Here is a 22,653-nt window from a genome sequence, read left to right on the forward strand (position 1 = left end):
GAGGGTCAACTATATTACAAATCAGTGTTCTTAACAATTTTCTGACCTAACAATTATGTTTGAGACCTGAGAACGGCACAGAATGTTAGGTGACAGACTAAGAAAATAAATAGCTAAGAGGTCTCTAAGTCCTGGTCTTTAAACTCACTTCATTTTAACAAGTCAGCTTATCGTTACTCACCATTTCTTACCAATTGACATTTAGATACAAGCAGAGTCTGTGGCTTATTATAAATTCTTAAAATAAAAAATGTCCTCTTGTGTTTTAAGGACTGGTCCTTTTGGGTTAGAAGACAATTTGTAGTATTTATTAGATAAGCAGTAAATAATGGGCTCTTTCAAACCACTACCATCAGGGAGGATTTACCATTTACCATTTTTAAATTTGTTTTTCCCTGTGCAGCTCAGGACTTGCAAATCATTTTTATAACTTTTTTCATATTGTTAAAATCTTGAACTTTAAGAAACAGGAAACCTAAAGCAAAAAATAATCATCAGACCACAACTCAGCAAGCCCAAAAGTTACATGAATGATTTCAGCATCTCTCTGTTATGCATTGGTTTTCATTTGAATATCCATGTCAGATAGGGCTTAACATCATTACTTTTGCTGTTAATAAACCCCAGCTCTAAAACAAACATAAAACAGCCTGTTCTTTCTGTTTGCCTAGCCTTAAAATTGGACCCAAATCTTTTTGTGTGTGTGTGTGTATGTCTTTATGTATGTTTCTGGGATAGCACTACATATCAGTTCTGGAGGTATAGTTTCAGAATAGTATGGCTCCATCTGCAATAATTCTAGCCTTTCAAAGCTGACCTGCAAGTAATCTCAAAAATGTGAATGTGTTAATATTTGTTTCATGTTTATTAGTCAGTCTAATTAAGAGTAAGTAAATGCTCAGTGGACCTTTGTACATTCTTTCAGTAATTTTAGTGCTGCTTAGGGACACCTGGGTGGCTCAGTCGTTAAGCATCTGCCTTCTGCTCAGGTCATGATCCCAGGATCCTGGGATCGAGTCCCACATCAGGCTCCTTGCTCAGCGGGGAGCCTCCTTCTCCCTCTGCTTGCCACTCCCCTTGCTTGTGCTCTCTCTCTCTCTCTGACAAATAAATAAAATCTTTAAAAAAATAATAATAATTTTAGTGCTGCTTAAATATAAGAAGTTAATACATTTCAATATAGATAGCCTTGTTTGTACATATGCATCAGAGACAGAAGCTGTTTTAAACAAACAATAATGAAAATCAATTCAACCCTTAATTGTAATATATATTCAACTGTATCCATTTTATTTCTTGGTGCAGTAGTCTATACAGGATTTTTTTTTTTTTTTAAGGAAAAAAAGAAAACCCAACTATGTGAATATACCAGACGGATGCATTGGGATGTCCTGCAACGAAGGGAAAGGCATAGAAAACAGGACCAAATAACGAGATATAGATGGGCAGCCCACATACATCTTAGCTTCAAATCATTTTTACCACTCTATTTTTCTCTGTAGTGACTTTATTTGTTTCACAGGATTAGAGTAGTAGTTTCTAAGTTGAAGCTCACTTGGTTCTGTACTTTGCAGGTCAATTTCTTCTGGAAGAAGCTCGCCTCATAGAAGCAGCTGAGATGGCAAAGAAAGCAGCTGAATTGGACAGCACGGAGTTTGATGTGGTCTTCAGTGCTGCCCACATGCTCAGGTGAGTTTTGCTACTATACCTTAGAAGACCAACACTGTAGCTTTGGGAAAGCTAATAGGTAGACTGAGTACCTTGTCATACTGCCTTATTCCACATTCTTGAGGTGAATTATGCTGTCTTACCATGCCAAAATCAGTCAGGAGTATTTTATTCGTCATAGCTTATGTGCACAGTATGTAGGGCACGTAAGCATTCAGGACTCTGAAAATTATTGAGAACCATTTTCCTTTCCCTTCAAAAATGACTATAAAATACAAAAAGAAAATTGCAAAATTAAAATGAATAACTGTTTAAAGGTCTAAAACAAAACATTATGTTGATTAGCCAACTGCATCTCAGTGTTTGTGTTTTATATTTATTATATTGAATGTGGCATGTGAATGCATTTTATTATGTTTGGTGGTGGAGAGGATTGTCAAGTACAGATATACCTAAGGGCTATCAGAGTCTCAAAACGGTGCTGTATTTAGCATTGTTGCTATGTAGGGAAATGATACATCTTTGTAGACCTTTTAGTACTTCTATTTTCAGAAAGATATTATGAAAGCTGATTATAACAGCAAAACAATTAAAAGGTAGATCAACAATTTTTATTGTGAACATAAAAAGAAAGTTAATGCATCCATAAGTGGTGTTTTAGGTTAAAGAAGAATGTTTTTAAGAAACTCAAATGATTTATACAGTTTTTTTAAAAGCATTATTTGTTCTGTTAGCAATATGTGTACCCCTTCTCCCGTACTCGTACCTGAATTTCACTCGATTAAATCTTCACCTAAATGCTTCGTTAGCTGACATCCACACTATGGGCTCTGGGTTTGGCTCTAGGAATAGGTTTGTAATTATGTAGATTACTCTTACTAGGGAAGAAAAATACCAGAGGAATGGCTTCACAGTTGGATGGCTTTAACACACGGGCTTTCAAGAAAAGTAGTTTTGTTTACTTTTTGAGATCCTTGTAGATTTATATGCAGTTGTAAGAAATAAGACAGAGAGATGCCCTGTACCATTTATCCAGTTTCCCCAATGGTAATATATTATAGAATGAGAGTACAGTATCAAAAGCAGGATATTGATAGTGATACAATCCACTGGTCTTATTGCGTTTCCCCAGTTTTACTCAAATTTTCTGTGTGTGTGTGTGTGTGTGTGTGTGTGTGTGTGTGTGTGTATTTAGTTCTGTGCTTTTTTATCACACCTATGTAGGTTTGTGTATCCATCACCATAGTCAGAGTACAGACTATTTCCAATATCACAAGCATCCTTTGTGTTGTCCTTTTATAACCACCTGGCTTCCTACTTAGCTTTTCATAAGTTTTATTTTTCTTAAGATTTTATTTATTTATTTGACACAGAGGGAGAGAGAGAGAGAGAGTACAAGCAGGGGGGAGCGGCAGGGAGAGGGAGAAGCAGACTCCCTGCAGAGCAGGGAGCCTGATGTGGGGCTCGCTCTCAGGACCCTGGGATCATGACCTGAGCTGAAGGCAGACGCTTAACCAACTGAGCCACCCAGGTGCCCCAGCTTTTTATAAGTTTTGAGTAAGAAATTCAAAGTCTGTTTGAGAGGAAAGTGTACTGTGAGGTTTCAGTTGAATGCGCTCACTCCACATTTAACATTTCGCATTCCTAAAGCTGGTATCTACAAAGAGAAACCAGCATTCAATCAACTATTGGTATATTTATAAAATAAATTATAGCCAGGGGCGCCTGGGTGGCTCAGTCCATTCAGTGTCTGCCTTCAGCTCAGGTCTTGATCTCAGGGTCCTGAGATCAAGCCCTGCATAGGGCTCCCTACTCAGCAAGGAGCCTGCTTCTCCCTCTCCCTCTGCCCTTACCCCCTGCTCGTGCTTGCTCTCACTCTCTCTCTTGTGCTCTCTGTCTCGAATAAATAAATAAAATCTTTAAAAAAGTAAACTATAGCCAATCTCAAGAACCTTCAATGCAAGGATAATTTTCAAAAAGACACCTTCATTTGCATGACAGGCTTAGGTGCTGTTATAGGGAGAGGACTTTCTGTTCTTCATGAATAAAACACTGTGCTTTTAGTCACAGTAAACCATTTGCAAGGATGGATAAGCACAACTTTCTACAGGCTAATTCATCTTAATCATAAGAGATACTTTCCTCAACAAGGTATTTTGCTACATATTAAATTAGTATCTGAAATTCAAGGTCTACCAGTGGAAACCCATTATGAGAAAGTTACAAAAAAGGTCCTTGTTAAATATATCACTTCCAACTTTTCCTTAGTTACCATAGTGCTAGAAACCAGTGGAAAATTTTTATTATACATTGGCAATGTGGAAATCTTTAGGGTTTGTTTTTCAGAACCTTCTTTCTAGCTTTCTGCAGTCTGCATTCCTCATTAAGGTGCAGTCAGTCAGCGCTTTCCTAATATTGATTGCAATTATGACCACAGCAGCCTGGCTATATCCTACTCTGCTTGGTGGCAGCCCCCATGAATGTTTTTACTTAGTTTTTCTGTTTTTTGACTTTATTAAATTCAAGTATTTCTTGAGCACTTACCGTGCAAGTTGTATACCAACCTCTTTCCTTATTCACCAAGAGCATTTAGGACTTTGCTGAAAGGAGTAAGAAAGGTTACTCATTTTGCCTTGAATGCAACCTTATCAAAATCCTTAGCTATCAAGATCTTGCTTATTTATTGTTACATGTAATTTCCTCTGGGGATGCCAAATTATTGTAAATTGACTTTGATATTAATTCTTCCCTCGGAGCTCTCTTTTGCAAGATACTTAGAAGACAAAATTGGCAGGGTTTGGTGAGGTAAGAGTATGAGGCAGGGTATGAGGGAAAGAGTAGATGCCTCCCTGGTTGTGTCTAGGTTAGCTGGATTAATGGCTACCCTCATATCCAAAATCAGCAATTTAGGAAATGTTATGATTCAAGAAATGTTTTGAACATATATATTTAACTTCCCTTTCTTAGCTAATTCCCAATGAAATGACCCAAAGAATCTATCAGTGAGGAAAAACTGCTCATCACAAATAGAAAAAAAAAAAAAGTCATTGCACTTAGATGAGACCATATTGGAAGAGGAGAGTTCCTGGGGCTAGCCATCAAGGGGCAAATCTTTATCTTATTGGGACCTTCAAGAGGCTTGAAATTTGACAAATTTCTAACAGACCCATTTCAACTCTCAATAGTGGATAATGATCTTTCTCTGTAGAGCAGCACATAGAAAGTTTTGAAATACTGGATTTCAAATTGGCAGTTCAGATAAGAACGACAAATCAGATGTGTCCAAGTAAAGAGCCCTTATCTATGCAGTGAGATTTACATTAAAACCTGAGAGCCACTTAGAACATCTATAATTCCTGTTATCAAGGTGGTTCACAAGAATGCTATGTGGTGTGGAAATACCAATGCTGTTCACCAACTATGTAAGCCTTCCACCTTCATTAAACATATTAGGATTGTACTTTTCTGCCTTCTTCCAAGTTGAAGAACTTCATGGTTCTTAGTTGGATTGTTGAAGGTGTGTGAACATGATGTATGTCACTTCTGAGCCAAAGCTGTTAAGAGTCAGTGCTTTTCCTTTTTCTGACTTAGAAATTGTGAAAACAGATCCTGAAATGACCAAAGGGGGACAACCTCCCTACTCACCTGCACTGAGTAAGTGAGTGAGAAATAAACCTTGTTGTCCTGATTCACTGAGATTTAGGATGTATTTATATTACAACAGTGTAACCTAACCTAACCTAACTGACACAGAATACATCTGGGAAAATGAAATAAGTAGTTTGGAAGAGGAACAATATGACATTAGGAAAGATTACTAAGAGATTAACAGGATCTCTGAGTTTATAATTGCAATGGAGGCAGGGCAAAATTGAGAGACTGATAATTTAAATATAAGTTATAGATCTCTTCTCAGTTTAATGTAAAGTACTAAAGACATCAAAATGATGACTGAAAAGATAAAAGATTGGAGGATAGAATGAGAACATTATATGTATACTAATGATTACATATGTGTTAGTATAATTATATGTAGTACACAGGTATGTATATATACATGTAAGTATATATGTGGTATGTATGTAGTATGTGATATGTAGTTTTATTTGTATATCTATAGATAAGTGTATATAATTATATGCTGTATATGTGTAAGTAGTTATATTTAGCATTTATATATATATATTGTTTTATAGTTTTACTTGGTTTTTGTATATATAAATGTTAATATAAATAGAAAATTTCTGAAGGCAAGCATGGAACACATAAGCAGTTATCAACAAATAGAGGAAATTTCGAAGCTAGAATGAAGGCCTTCAATGATCATATTGAAAGCAAAACTGCTGAAAATAGATCGACTCCTAAACTTGTCTCCATGTATGGGTCACACTTTTTAGTTGCAAACTAAAGAATATGCTTTTGCCAGTTTAAGCAGAAACAGGATTTATGAAAGAGTATTCTATAGCCCACAGGCTCAGTCTCGGGCTTGAGAGCACCATACGTAGTCAGAAATAATATCCAACCATCTATCTGGCTTTCCCTGGGAGTCAGCAGCTTCTATAGTCCCGAGCTCTGCCACCATCACCCACAAGCACCACCCCCAAGTGCCTAAGGTTTTACACTTCTGACAAGTCCCAGGTGATACTTACAATGTCGGTTGGATGATTCTCTTGGGGGCAGCTGCCTCCCTGTTAGGCTTACTTCTGACTTCGAGTCCCTTGAGGTTGCATCTGATTGGTGGAACGTGAGTCATGTGCTGGAATCTCAGCTACTAGAAAGTCGTAAGGAGAGGGAATTTCTGGCTTCTGCCTTACTTGGGAAGGTGGGATCCACATTGCAGCTAATTACTAAATATATTTATAGAGAGGGTGATCACAGATGTTGAGTGGCCCTCACATAATGAACATTAAACTATATGTGTTGACATTTTTAGTACTTCAAATAAAATGGGAAAAGTACTGGATGCTTCCAGATGAGAGTATTATAAAAAAGAAGATTGGTTATCATCAAAGGAAAATATCAAAGGAATTCAAATTGCTAGAACTCAGTCAAGTTATATCTATAGAGTTGTAAGAAGAAAGTACTGAATCAGTTATTCTGTTAGGAGCATTTTGTATGGATGAATTTATTCAGTGTTCTCCTAGAACTAGAAGCTAGAAAGAGCACAAAGATACTTGATACAGGGAGGAATTCCAGAGGCACTAAAAACAAACCTTACCTGATTCATAGCATTCATGGGCATTGGCAGAAAATCTTTTTTAATCCACTTACAGACTAAGGGAAGAACAAAGGTAGCATTTACTTAAATATCTCCTGTCTGTCTGGTACTATATTTTGCATTTTATATCTGTCACTCTCTTTGTTATATTTGCACATGTGTGACCTGGACAACAGTATTCCCATTTTACATATGAAGATACTGAGGCTTAAAGAGAGTCAATATTTCTCACAGGTGGTAAAGCTGGGATTTGAATTTAGTGTACTCTGGCCAAGTATAATACTGTTTTCACTGTGTCACATTGGCTCCCTCATGTCTTTGTAGCTGGGTGACTACCCAGAGGCTGTGATTCTTGAATGTATTGTTGGAGAAAGAATTTATAGAGTATTAGGTTACCAAATATGTAAATCCTTAATAGTAAGATCCTTCCAATATTATTAAATTGCCTCTTTATGATAAATTTTAGAAAATAGATTTACATTCATAGGAGGGAGAATGCCATATTTGTACTCTTAAAGGGATATTAAGTTTTTAGAATGGTACCGTGTCTGACAAAGGACACACTTACAGCTGAGCTAAGCATGAACTTACGGTTTTTCTAGGACTAAGGGCCCAGGTTGTCATTGCTCCCTGAGGTGGTAAAGAAAGCAAAACTATACTGCACCAACTGGTTCCCATTGCTTCCCTGACTTCTAGAGAGCAGAATGAACATATGGAAAAAATTGTTACATTTAAGTTTCTGTGCTCGACACAATCTTATGTAATTAAATATATTAAAAATCAAGAACTTAAATGTACTAATTTCTTTATAAATTCCACTGAAAGTGACTTAAAATTTAAATTCTTAAGAGAAAAAGGAACCGAATCAGATTATTTCTCAGAGTAGATTGGGAACGTACACACATGTACACACACACACATATGTTGGATATATTTTTTTTTTCAAAGCTCTCTAGGCCTTTCTTCTTTAATACTTCCAAAATTACCAAAAACCCCTCGAAAAGTCATTGGATTTTTCAATTATAAATTGTACGCTAGTGCCAACCTTTGGCCCAAAGGGGGCTTATTTCAACTAAGTTATAATGGGTTGGAAGGTCTTTAAAGCAAAGGGCAGTAGCAGATGAGGTTGAAGGTAAGCGTCTTCCAACCCAGTGCCTTTCCAACAGTAACGTGCTTGTGGATCACCTGGGGATCTTGTTAAAATGTACATTCTGATTGAGTATGTTTGGGTGGTGCCTAAGGTGTTACACTTCTGACAAGTCCCAGGTGATACTTACAATGTTGGTTCTCGACCACCCCTGCAAGCAAGTTCTATCTTGCCTCTCTTCTTTCCACCCCTCCCAACTCCTTCTCCCCACCCAAGCATTACAAACTGAACATAAGGAGTTATTTACTACATATGAACATTATAATAGTTGACATTGACAATAAATATTTCCTCCCTTTTAATTTTCCCGGTGCATTTCATTATGGGATCTTTTTAGACATAGGCTTAATCTGTCCTTAGCAGCCCTGAAGGATTCGAAGCTATGAAAGAATGAGCTCAAACTCTCATGGGGCATCAAGAAGTTTCGAACTCCGAGGAATCTTTTGTGAAATTACACCATCAGCCTCTTTTCCTCTGTTATTGCTACATTTCTGCTTTACCTCACCATCTTTTATGTTTTGAACTGGGATGGATACTGACAGATCATAAAGCTATTTTTGATGTCTTGACAGAGAGGTTTTGGTTTAAGATGGCTTGGTGGTCATAAACAATATCTTCTAGGAGTTTCATTATAAGGATCTTTTCTGCTGCATTGTTTTTATATATGTGTGACTCTAGTTTTGCTATTTTAAGATTTTCCACACATTTTTATGTCCTTGTTTATCTCAATTCTACTTCTATCCCTACTATGCATTTATCAATTAGAATTAAAATTTAGTGCTGCTTCGAGTAACTTAAGCTACACTTGAGTTTAGCTGTTGGCAAGAACCCAGGAAAACTCAGCTACTATTCATTTTACTTTCATGATATAAGGATAGACAGTTTTCTAGTTAGAAAAAGAAGGAGGAGGAGAAGGAGAAAGAAGAAGAAGGGGGGAGGAGAGGGAAGAGGGAGAAAAAGAAAGCTTATAGGTTATCCTTAGAATAATCACCAAGACTTTAATAAAGTATTATCTTTTGTATGAGTCAAACAGTGGTTATTATCCATATTAAATAATTTTTAATTTAAAATTGACAGTTCACAGCTGCTAATAATTATAGTCTTCTAAATGCTACCAGTTTTTATTTTTTATATTTTCAAGGAGGGAATATTGAATTTAGCAACCTTTAATTTTATAATTCTCACAGAATACATACAAATGTATGTAATTATAAATGATTCTCTTAGATTCCCCTCAAACATTTCACAGAGTATATTAAGTTATTTCACAATATCATTGATTCCCAAATTTTCTTTATATATATTTTCTTTTAAGAATATTGGGCCATAGAAATCAGAGGGGGAGTCGAACCATGAGAGACGATGGACTCTGAAAAACAAACTGAGGGTTCTAGAGGGGAGGGAGGTTGGAGAATGGGTTAGCCTCGTGATGGCACGTTCTGCATGGAACATTGGGTGTTATGCACAAACAATGAATCATGGAACACTACATCAAAAACTAATGATGTAATGCATGGTGATTAACGTAACAATAAAAAAGTAAAAAAAAAAAAAGAATATTGGGCCATAAACCTGTGTTCCAAGAGATACTTTATTATAAAATAACACCAGGGAGGGGAATTAGATATATGAAATATATTTCTATATTTTTAACAGATACAAGTTTCATAGTCCCATGTGCAAAATGGAATTCTATAGTAATCAGATAATGATGTTTGTGACTTTCATTACTGTTTGTTTTACTCTTAGCACACCTTTTCACTGATGGCATAAAAACTGAATTTAAAGACTTTTAGGGACACCTGGGTGGCTCAGTTGGTTAAGCGTCTGCCTTCGGCTCAGGTCATGATCCCAGGGTCCTAGGATCAAGTCCCGCATTGGGCTACTTGCTCGGCGGGGAGTCTGCTTCCCTCTCTCCCTCTGCAGTTCCCCCTGCTTGTGTGCTCTCTCTCTCTCTCTCTGTCTGACAAATAAATAAATAAAATCTTTTTTAAAAATGAATAAAAAATAAAGACTTTTAAAAGATAGCACAACTCAGTGATTTCTTGGGAATCCAAGGTTTACATCACAGTCCTGTTTACAAATACCGTGTAGGCTCTTTCTACTTCCTTACCTTTCCTGGTCTTAAGAGGCCACAGATAGTGTGAAAGGGGGAGGGCCCTACATATATGATTGGCAGGAGTTGGCAATGAGATAGAAGCTTCCATCTGTGTCTCCAGTTGATAAGCCTATTGTTGGCATAGATGATATGGGACATAACCTTATGTTGACTATTGCGGGGGTAAGGGGGTAGTCACCAATCTGGACCTAGTGTAGCTTCCTGGTATGAATGATTTTTATCACTCATTATCTCATTCCTGGCTTTGTAAAGTGTGTTGTGTTCAAAGCACATGGTTGTCTACATCTGGCCTGGGAGATCTCTTGGCAGGGCCAACTGCCTTTCCCCTTTACCTACTTTCTAAGTCTTCTGCTTGGACACATGGGAAACTTATGGTTGCCCTCCATATCTAATTGTGACCCTTCCCTAAAAATGGGAGATGGTGGGGGTAAGGAAGTGAGTATCCAGCCCTCTTCTCACTTTTCCTCATTCCCTATTTTTTTGCCTTTCCCCTCAGTTTCTCCCCTTCCCCCTTTTAGGGGGTACACAAGGCAAAACAAAACAGTACATTTCATTCCGTTCTTAAAACTATCATCTGCTCAGTTTGGTCTACTGAAGTGCACTTCTATCAATATGGGAGATGGAGGTGGGCGGGAAGTAAAACCTGCAATTACAAATGTCCTCCATATTCTCCCCTTTTCAAATCTTATCTCTTACACTTAAATTGTGGCTTTTAAACATTATAATCAAAAGGCAAGTTTTCTTCCTTTCTTAGTATTTGATGTAGAAATTGTTGGGGTCAACTGCCACAGAACAATGTATCACATATCATTCGGCTACATCCCAGTATATACAAAGATATCAGCATGATCCTGTGGTTCAGATACTTAGCTGTAGAGTCTGTGATCCAGATCAATCACTTTCCAGCTATATACCTTTGGGGGAGTTATCAACTTCTCTAAACCTCATTTTAACCATCTGTAAAATGGGGATAGTAATAGCAATTCCTTCATGGTGTTGCTGGAACATGGAATAATCAGTTCCTGGTATTTTGTAAGTGACACATAGTTAGAGGATTTAGAAATTCTGTCCCAGAGAAGAAATAGTGAAGAAAGAAAGGATATGGGTATTCAGGAAGAGTTATTCATCAGCTTCTTTAAATAATTCTATCCTAATAGTCTTGGCAACCTGAGTCGTGTGGTCTGTCCTAACAATGCAGTGGTTGCGGTTCTTGACAATTCAAGAATCCCCTAAGCAACTAGCAGAATATTGTTAATTTCCTTAGTTTTCAAATATTGATTAATGATTCAGTCATCTTTGCAATTAAGATTTATTAAGCACTCCCATGATACTTCTTGCAGGCGAGTGTGAAATACAGCATACACTGTGAAGTGGACATTGGACAGTTCCTCATGAGTTTTCTCTCTTGTCTAGAGAATAAAACAAGAAAATAAATGAACATTCGGTGGGTAGAATTGACACACTCTTTCCCCTACTGTCCTAGAGTGAAAATTAATTTTCACAGTTATATGACAAATCTAATAAACTCTACTTTTTTTCTATTTCATTAGAATATCATCAATTCTACTTCTAGCTTAAGAAACTAAGCCTTCTAAACTAGATGTTTCCTTTGGGAATTAAACCACTAAAGACAATAAAGACTTTAAAAATGAACAACCATTTCGGGGGAGAAAACCTTTTTTTTTTTTTTCATTTGTGTTGATTATTATTTTAAAGGCATGTCTTCCAATGAATTCCTCAGTTTCTCTTTGATCCTTATCTACCTGATGAATTTGGATGTCCGTAAAGATGAATATTAATGTTTGTTATGCTTTCCATGTTAGACATGTATTGGTTGATTTTGCTTCAAAGTAACTTAACTTCTTTGTAGTATTAAGTTACTCTAATTTCCTACCTCCCTGCCTTTTATTTTCCTCTGGAGAAAACCCTTCCAGGGCATGACCTAATGAATTCTGGTTCAGATTTCCAAATGAATTTGAACCAAAGTGATTCTATAATTTGGTGGAGAGAACCTTCATTAAATACCCTAGCAAGGGAATTTTTACTGTTTCATACCAGACTAAAGTACTTTTCTTGACATATTGAAATTGAACTTCCAACATTTATGAGAATATAAATTGCAACAGCACGTTGTAACTGCCATGAGTCCAGTAGAGCCTTAGGTCAAGGGTTTTTACTTTCTCTATAACCCCATTAAAAATAGCAGTGTTTCTAATTATTTTTCCTTTAAAAATTAGAAAAATATGTCCTGGTCTCCAGAGAGATGTTATCTTCAGTTATTCCTATAATTTATATGGTTGCATGGGATATGTCTTTATAGTTTTTATTTGCACTTCACCAAAGTGCAAATTCAATTTTATAGGCTAGTGAACCTTCTCTTTTAAAGACTGAATGTGATTTTCTAATTGAGAGAGTTAATTTTTGTTTCTCCTCTTTATTCCTGACCTCTCTGTCATCTTCTCACCTCAAAAGCTTCTTTCCTCCCTGATTCCTGCCTGCCCTGTTTTGGTATTTATTTATTTTGTATTCAGGTATAATTAACATACAGTGTTACATTAGTTTCCGGTGTACAATATAGTGATTAAATATAATGATTAACTGTTTCTGTACATTAGTGCTCTTCAAGACAAGTGTACTCTTAATCCCCTTTATCTATTTCATCCATCCACCTACCCAGCTCCCCTCTGGCAACCACCAGTTTGTTCTCGGTATTTAAGAGTCTATGGGGGGAAGCTTGTCTCTTTTTCTTTGTTCGTTTGTTTCTTAAATTCCACACATGAGTGAAATCATATGGTATTTGTCTTTCTCTCCCTGACTTAGCATTATACCCTCCATCCCTCTAGATTCATCCATCTTGCAGATGGCAAGATCTCATTCTCTTTTATGGCTGAGTAATATTCCATTGAATTCCATCAGAAGCTTCTTTAACATCACAGTTTCAACAGAAACTACTCCATTTTAATTGCAGACCCCAAGCCATTTACTATTATTGTTCACATTATAGGTGTGCTGTATGCATCATCTGAAGTTGAATTTGACATTTTTCATAGCATTTCTGTACTCTGGGTGCAAATAGAGGCACCAGTTAGAGTACAACTGCAAGAGCTTCTAGCCCTCATTACCTTCCATCTTTGAAGATTTCCTGAAGCAGCATGGCATGATTGAAAAACATACTGTGGTTTCAATGGCTAATTGGCCAGGCTTCTTCAGGACCCTGACATTTGATTTCTCCTGCTAACCAGTTGGCTGAACCTAGGAGTTTGCTTTGAATTGCAAGAAGAGCCAATGTATAAACTTACTAAAATTCAGTGTGTATCTTATTTATATAAGTCAACAGCTCCACTCATGGTATTTGGTGGTAGTCAAGAGAAACTGGCTATTTCAAGGATGACAGAATTCACTAAAACCAGAGAACATAGCTTGAATCAGCAGGAAACAGGGTAGCCTCGGAGGGGTCAAGAGGAAGGACATGCAGTAGCAATTCTTTACAGGAAGAGTCTGATCAGGATATAGCCTATTGCTTCCACCATTGTCAGTGAATTCTAGCCATCGTTTCATCTTTCTGTCTCTCATTCAGAAATGAAAGCCCCAAGCAGGAACATCCAATTAGCTGAGTCTATGTCATGGGTGCACTCTGGTGCAGAGAGCAAGGAGAGGAAGAATCTGGCCTTTTTTTTTTTTTTTTTCCCCTGTAGGAATGGAAGTTTCCCCACCTGAATTGGAAAGAAAATGGACTTCTAGATAGATATAGAATTTTTTGACATTTTATTTTTAAAAATTAAGATTTTTCTGGGATATCCAGTTGAACCTGGAGAATCCCAACCCTGTAACATTATCTGGGTTAGCTTGGAAAATAAAAATAACATTTCTAATTGCTAACGTGTAAATTTAAACTAATAATAACTATTGAATAGGATTATGTTGAGATACTATTTATAATGCCTTAAAGACAATAAGTCCATTGCATGCATTCAATTTCATGTACTTTTTCTGCTTTAGGCAACTTATGGTTTGATTGGTATAACTGTAATATTTTTAAGTTAATATTATCTTGCTGCATAATGATTCTGGTTCACCTCTCTGCAATTTTAAAATAAATGCTATAGTTCGATTTTTTTTTTCTTTTTTTTTAATCTTTAACAGACAGGCCAGCCTCAACGAAGCAGCCGAGAAGTATTATGATCTGGCGGCTAGACTGAGACCTAATGTAAGTACCTTCCTAATGAGAAACATTACTCAAAGGGATAGATTCACAGCATGTGATAGCTTTAGATACAGAAGCCTCATGATACTGGGCTTTTTCTCTCTGATCTCTTATTCTGAATACTCACTAAATGGCTAATTCAGCAATCAAATCTGCCAGTCTCAAGCTTCTTTTCTTTTTGTAGAGGTACAAATTGCTGTTTTCTATCCTGTGTAAAGCACCATACTGTTTTATCATTTGAATACAGGTTTTAGCATTATCAAATACTTGGCATTTGGTTGGCTTTTAAAATTAGTTCCTTGAAAGTGTTTTTTGCTGTGGTGTTAAATACCTGAGGACCTCTAACATCGTGAGCTTTTTTCTGATGCTTACATTCGCTCAGACCTCGAGCTGTGCCTCTCCCTCTTCCAGAGTCCTCATTTCTAATAACTGTGCTTTTCAACTTTTATCAAGTATGTTTTTATTAGAATTTTTCCCTGGGTAATCACACTTCCATAAAGTGGGATGGATATAAATTAGATCATTACTATTGAAATGGAGGAACCATTTATGAGAAAATAAGAACTGGTTTATATCTGTCTTCTAAGCACTTTTTTATTCGCTGCACATCACTGACCTCCAGCACGTTGCCTTTATTCTCATACACACAGCTCTGCATCCCCCTCCAACACTAAAACCTTCTCCCCTTACTCTCTACGTCTAGACTGTCTATTGAGAAATGTAATTTTGAAACAGTAATGAAAGTGCATGTGTGATGTGACTACAAATAGTGGGATAAGTCTCATTTCTATACGGTAACTCATCCATTGGGCAAACATCTATAGAGTGCCTGCTTTGTGATAGGATACAGAGATTTCGTTCCCTAAAAGACCCCGTAATGTAGCAGAGAACACTGAAGATAATCAGCTGGTTGAAATACAGTGTGGTGATTGCTACACAGAGGTATATACAGTCCTGTGGGAGCACGAGAGGAGAATTAATGCTCCCTAAATGCAACCCACGGGGGGTGGGGGGGTAGCTTTTTTTTTTTAGCAGAACCACATGTAACCTTAGCCCTGAATGTCAGTGTCCCCAGTTTCATTAATTACGAGGTACTTCAAAAAAAAAAAAAAAAGAATTGGTGACCTGTTTGCAACAGAAGAAAATAATTTAATAGTTATAATGATAAGAACAGTAACAGCCAAAATTTATTGAACACTGATTATGTGCCAGGCACCGTGCTAAGTACTTCATGTGAATTCCCTCATTCATTTCTCACAACAACCCACAGATACTTCTGTGGTCCCCATTCTGCCCAAGCCCAGAGAAATTGATAACTCACTCAGTATCACAGTTCATAAGTGGGATCACATTGTAACCCAGGGCACTTGGTGCATAAGAGAAAGCTTGATGGGAAAAATGCAGTTGTATCGTAGGAAATCCAAGCCAGACTAGGAAATGAAAATAATAATGGTCCTCTTGTTTATGTACCTGTTAAGTGCCAAGCACCATTCCAGGCACTGGATACACAGAAGTGCACAAAATTGAGTCCCTGCCCGTTAGCATCTTACAGTCTAGTCTGAGAAGATGAAGTAGAAAAATAAGTAAAGCCTATATGGTATCAGACGGTGATAAGTGCTTTGGGGAAAAATGGATCAGGAAAAGAGTCAGGAGGTGCAGGAGGAGAGAGGCAGGAGGCATAGCTCTGTAAATGCCTAAGGGGGGCATCTTTGTATAGTATTTCTAACATTTCAATATGAGATCTTTAATTTTTTTAAAGATTATTTATTTTAGAGAGTGCACACGTGCACACATGTGCAAGGGGGGGAAGGGCAAAGGGAGAGTGACAGGAAGATAGAGAGAAGCAGACCCCAATTTGGGGCTCCATCTCAGGACCCTGAGATCATGACCTGAGCTGAAACCAAGAGTCAGACACTTAACCAACTGAGCCGCCCAGGTGCCCTGAGATCTTGAATTATTACAATTTCACTGAAGGCAAGGATCAGGGATTTTTTTTCCTTTCCCTTTTTTTTTTGTCCTCCTCACATTCATTAATATAATGCCTGTAATACACATAGTAAATACAATGTTAAGTTCAACCTTTACTCATGGAGTATCAGTCACTTAAGTGTCACTTTTATTTTTGTTAAGTAGTTGATCAAATGGTCTTCTTCAGCACATTATAATGGATTAGTGAGAAAAGAGCTATCTGAGCAATCTGACTTGACCTAAAAAAATGAAAAAGACACTGAGGCATCCCAGATTTAAACCAGACTCATGAGATTGTTTATTTTAAATGGCCAGCAAAATCATAAAATCAATATTTAATCTCCCAACTTAATGCCATTTTTTTCTGAAACCCCCAAAAGTTTCTTCATAAACATGCTGCAGATTGTTTTTGAAAAATGTGTTTATTCAAATGCTACTTCCTTTATCTGGTAACAATAAATTAAGTATTTTATGGATTTGGATAGAATAGGAAGCTCAAATTTAACAATAAGTAAATGATGTTACAGTTGTGGGTCAACCGATGGGGTCTTTCCCTAACCTGTTTTGTGAATTGTGTTTTGGTTTTTCTGTATGTAATCTAGATAAGTAAGATGCTACCATGGCAAGACTCATAAAGACATTGGCAATAATAGAAGTTTGTGTTCTGAAGCAAGGAGACAAACAATAGCCCACGTAATGATTTATTAGTGGTTAGCATCCAATCCAAATTAAAGCATCCATCTAACATTTATCTTGATCATAGCTGTTCTTCCCTTTGTCCTAAGAACATTCTATGTTCTTTCTGTGCTTTCACGGAATAAATTTCAGTTCCCTGCTTACAAAAGGACCTAGTAAACAGACCTCCTTTCCCCTTCTCTTTTTCAGTACTTTCACTGTCTTCAATTTTTGTCTACATAGTAATCTAATCTTATTTTTCAAAAGGCATTTTCTTCTATTGTTTAAATGTCCAACTATGACGATCAGGAGCTGTATGTGGGAGACCCTGTGGGGTGTTTTAGCAATGTTCATGTCAGATCATGACTCTCCGAAGTAAAATATGTGGCTATAACCCTGTCTACTACTACTTATTATCATCATATTAAAAACATTATTATTTGTGGAATATATTTCTCTTTTAATAAAATACCTATTCTGTTTCTTCAGTAAGTCCCATGATGAATTTCTTTATTTTTTTCTATTCTACAAAAGCCATATTTTTTCATACAGTTTGCTTTAAAATTGCTAATGGACTTCTTGGAATATTTTAAATACATAGAATTCCAGTGATCAAATGCTAAAGTAATCAAAGTCTAAATTAGCAGGCACATGTAATTTTCACTGTTAGATTATGATATTGTCTCTTCATCAGAGATATTCAATACATTGTCATTTACTAAAGCATACAGTTAGAGAAATATATTTATTGCTAAAATGGTACCATTAAATTTTTAATCCTATTTATTTGATTTTTTGGTGGGTAGGAGGGAATACTCTAACATTAAACCTCATACTACACTAAAACATTTTTATAATGGGAAAATTCTACCAAAATTGCCATTTTTAAGTTTTTCCACTTTTAGTTTTTCATTTGTGTAAATAAAACTGATCTCTCTGTGAGGTTACTTAAAAAAGATAACACTCTGTCTTCTCTCTCACTTATGCACATCAAAAAATGCTGACTCTTGAGGACTAGAGGGAACATTTAAATGAAATAGTTTTGTTCCTCCTGTGGGAATTAGGCCAAATTCTGCATTAACTTATAGATTTTTAATTTTTTTTCTAATGTGAAGAATGGGAAATTTGCATAATACAAAGTCACCCACTTGTACTTGGCTTTTAGCGAACTCTGGAAGTTAGAAAGGGGTAATTACTAATGATCAGGTCTATATATCTTGTATTTTTCTGGATATAATTGTTTTTAGTCTGATTTCATTTAAGTTATTTTTTTATCAAGTTCCAGCTTTGTGTAAGACTCTCTGCCAAGTGCAGTAGGATTTTAAAGTTATGAAAAATGACCCCTGACCTTGAGTAATGTACTATCTAATATGGGGAGGCAATGGAGGAGAGAACGCATGGATCCAAATCCTCACACTTCAGGGCAGTAAATATTATATAAGAAGTACGTTGTGAATGATATAAGGTAGTGCTAGAAAAGTGTGCAGGAGAGAGAAATTACTTTCAGCTGGATTGGTCCTAGAAGGCATTGAGTCAGAGTAGGAAAGTTAATCATGAAATGATAGGATGTTTGTAGGCGAAGATTTTAGCAGGAGGAGGAGAAAAGAGAGAATTCTGACAGGTCAAGGCCTATGCATGAATAAGGATATGGAGCTGAGAAAACATGAGCTAGGCACAAGAAACAGTTAGCAGATAAAGTTTATATTGCCCGGGGTTAGGGGAAGAGAGGACAACTAGGGGAAGATAGAACTGGAAGTGAAGATAAAACCAGATGAAAGGCATTGCATACCATACCAAGTGTTAGGAGTTTGTATTCCAGAATTAGGTCGAACAGGATGACATAATGAAAGCAATAATTTAGGATGGCCATTCATATGATGTAATGAAGAATGTGGGTTGCATTTGGGAAAGTAGAGATGAAAGATGCCACCTTGGGAAAACCAAATAAAAAGTCATTTTAATAGTTTTAAGCAGAAGGTATAATCTGAAAGTACAGAAACACAGTGGAATAGAAAAGAATATGCAGGGGAAATAAGATTATTTGATGGGATGAAAATAGGAAAATTAGTTGGCCCGATGAATGTTCCAAAATTTTGAATATAGGTAACTTGGAGAAAGAAAAAGACCCTAAACAAAAACAGGGCAGTCAGAAGAGTGTGTTTATTTCAAGAAAAAAAAAAAAATGTTAAGTTTGGATCGAGCAGATTCTGAGTGAGAAGTGGGATATTATAATTATTCATGGGACATTCCTATCAAGTAGGCAGTTGGGGGAAAGGCCACAGCTGGGAATAGGGGTGTGATGTTATTTGCAAAAAGGAGATATAGGGCCAAAGGAGTGGTTAAGATCAGTGGGGAGAGATGTACAGAAGTAGAGAAGAGAGACGATTTCAAACCTCTGGGAATCTCTACATTTGGAATGTAGGATATGAGACAATGATAGGACATAGAAATCAGTGTTAGTGAGCAATTCTCACGGCTGCTAAAGGTAAAGGAAAACAAAGACTGAGAATGTCCACTGACTTCAGAGAGTAAGATGCCCCCGGCTACCTAGTACAGCTTTGTGCAGGTGATGTGGGCACAAGTTTGTTATGTGTGAAGGAAATGGAGAACTGGCAACAGAGAGTGTCAAATGATTCTGTAAGTAAGTTTGGACGTAAGTGAAAGAGACAGGGAAATAGCAAAGAAGTATTAAGTATAGATTTATCAGATATTAAAGATAGGTGTTAAGAGATTGTACATGTGTCTAAATAGAAGATTAAGAATGTGTCCAAGTAGAGGAGAGAGCAAAGAAATAGCAATGATCTTCAAAGATCATTTTCTCCCTAGAGACTGAAGAACAGAAAGTAGACTGAAGATATAAAGGGGGAAAAACTTAGAAATAGAGGGGGCATAAGCTGAGGTAGTAAATTACTTCTATCACAGTTACTTGCTTATCTGCTAATGCTGTGGGAAGGAGGAGAGAATTTGAGGTCAAAGACCTGTGAACAGCGCTTATGCTGAGGTACACAGTAGGTTGTAAGTGATATAGGTCTGGCATATCTATCTGTGATAAATGCCAACAGAGGTACAGTCTTGTGAGATATGTCATTTGTCATTTTGTGATAATTTTACTTTTATTTATTTATTTTTATTTTTTTAAGTAGGCTCCACTCCCAATGTGGAGCCCAACACAGGGCTTGAACTCATGACCCTGAGATAAAGACTCTACATCTGAAACTAATGATACACTATATGTTAATTAATTGAACTTATTTATTTTTTTAAAGATTTTATTTATTTATTAGAGAGAACGAGCAGTGGGGAGGGGCAGAGGGAAAGAGAGAGAGAGAAAAGCAGACTCTCTGCTGGGCAGGAAGCCCGATGTGGGGCTCGATCCCAGAACCTGGAGATCATGACCCGAGCCGAAGGCAGATGCTCAACTGACTGAGCCACCCAGGTACCCCAATTAATTGAATTTAAATAAAATAAGAAAAAAAATCACCTGAGCTGAGATCAAGAGTCGGATGCCAAACCAAGTGAGCCACCTGGGTGCCCCCTTTTGTGATAATTTTAAATGAAGTTTTGAAATCACCAGTAGATTACTTCTCATTTTGATTCAACCTCTCTGACTTTTATGTTAGATGTTATATTCGGAGATTTAGACCTCTAAGATGTATTTTATAAATGTTCTATCATGTGCAGTTATTATATATGAATTAAAGGGGAATCTGTTCCAAGGATCAGATTATCTAATAGAAAATTACATATGTACATTATACCTTTCTTAGGCACTTAGAGCATAAATTATTTCAAAGCGTTATTATAAAATCAAAGCCAGTGTTATCCATTTGACCTCTTTAGCAATGATTATATGTCAAAGATAAAATGAGAAATACGGGATTCAAAGAAATGAGCTTCCTATATAAGAGTTGCAGCTGTGTTATGAGATAGTCAACGTATTTTACAATGTATTACTTTCAATGTGCACTACCCCTTTTATGGTAAATGTGGTGGGGTGGGAGGGAGGGTGAGAGGAGATGGCTATTCAGTAGAAATAACCACTAAGGCTGGGATTGGGTTGGGGGAGGCTGTTAAGAATTAAGTATTTGGGCAGCACTGATGGAAGGGATAGAGAATATTTTGAAAATAGCTGTTTACTGATGGGAAAGATATTCTCCCACCCTAAATAGAACAAGAGACCATGAAATTAAGTTAAACAGGACAGATTCAGATTTGACCATAAAAGAGATTTTTGGAGGAATGTCATTTTGTCGGGGTGGGGGGAAGGGAGGGTTAATAATAATTTGTCTGGGAAGCAGTTAAACCACATTTCTGCTTGTAAATGGAGGAAGAACCATATGGCCTCTTCCAAAAGTTTCCACAGCTTCTGTGATGTGGGAAAGTTATATACCATGTGTCTGTTGACTTTCAAAACGTTAATAATATGTGGAGCCCAGAACCACCAGATTGACTTCATGAGTAAAATGTGCTTTAATATTGCACATGTATTTCCCACTCTCACTAGTTATTTCAGTTTCAAATACGTCTCTATATTTTACAGTTAGAAAATGGAATGAGGGAAGTTGACAAATCCAGAATAAACTGGTTTCAATCAAGAGAGAAATTGCCATTAGCTTCCCCCGACATTTTACCTGGTTTTATTAAATGGGCCCGGAGATATCATTGAAATGAGACTTGTTTATTCATAGGTATGCAATTAAGTCAACAAACACTTATTCTACTTCAGTTCATAAACAGTCTTCATCACATTGATATGTATATTTATGCGCACATCAGGAGAAATAAGATATCTAATTCTTGTCTAATTTCAACAAGATAGATGCTCACTTCCCTGATAGCTTCAGTTACGCCAAGATCAGTTTTAGTCTTATCCCACCTGTGTCTGTCTTCAAACTCCTTTCCACTGTGGATCTTCTTCCCAAATCATTTAGATGGGGCAGCTCTTTTCATCTAACAAGTTACAAAGTCTAGTTTTGGGTACATTTACGTCTCTCTGCTTACATTGTAGTATGTTTTGTGTTGTACTTCTATTTTGAAAATGTTAGATAAATCAGAAAAAAATGTATTTCTGAAGTGGTTACTATTTTTTTTTTCTTTTTATTATCTTGTATAAGTCTCCATGCTTAGAAGACAAAGATGATTAGTAGAATCTACTTGTTTACTAACTGTTGGTGTGGGATAGTTTTCACCTAGCCTAGGATCATCTAGTTGGGCTAAGCTAAGCTGTATTTACAGTTTTTCCATACTTGGGGCATTGTTACTCATCACAGTCCACAATCATCCTTAAACATTAGTTTTTGAATGTGTGTATATGCACAGTGTGTGTGTTTCAGAATCACAACCAGAAAAGGATGGGGGGGGAGGTGTGAGGCATGGGCAGGAACATAAGTGGCTCTTGGCTATAAAGAAAATCAGCTTGAGTACTTTAGGTTGGGGAACATCAAAACCTCTGGGAAATTCCACTTAAGTATGTTCTCTGATTCCAAGCATGTTTATTTTTACTCACATTTCTTTGTGGGGGTATCCTTTGCATGGATTTATAACTATAATTATTTGAATTGTGGGACCACACACTAAAATTGCATCTCCTCCAGAGTAACTGGATTCCTGGGGCTTTTCCGGAAAACTCAGCTAATCTAACCACACTGGCCCAC

General features: G+C 36.8%; 1 protein-coding gene across 4 annotated transcripts in view; it reads left to right on the forward strand.

The window, feature by feature from the left end:
* Window positions 1–22,653, forward strand: part of TMTC2 (transmembrane O-mannosyltransferase targeting cadherins 2) — a 388,107-nt gene that overhangs the window by 319,620 nt on the left and 45,834 nt on the right. For all 4 annotated transcript variants that reach the window (XM_078076381.1, XM_078076382.1, XM_078076383.1 and 1 more), the window contains 2 exons: window positions 1,575–1,689; window positions 14,296–14,359. In XM_078076381.1, coding sequence (XP_077932507.1) covers window positions 1,575–1,689; window positions 14,296–14,359 — 179 coding nt within the window. The remainder of the gene's footprint in view (window positions 1–1,574; window positions 1,690–14,295; window positions 14,360–22,653) is intronic.

This window comes from Halichoerus grypus, chromosome 6 (assembly GCF_964656455.1).
Source record: "Halichoerus grypus chromosome 6, mHalGry1.hap1.1, whole genome shotgun sequence".
Classification (NCBI taxonomy): domain Eukaryota; kingdom Metazoa; phylum Chordata; class Mammalia; order Carnivora; family Phocidae; genus Halichoerus; species Halichoerus grypus.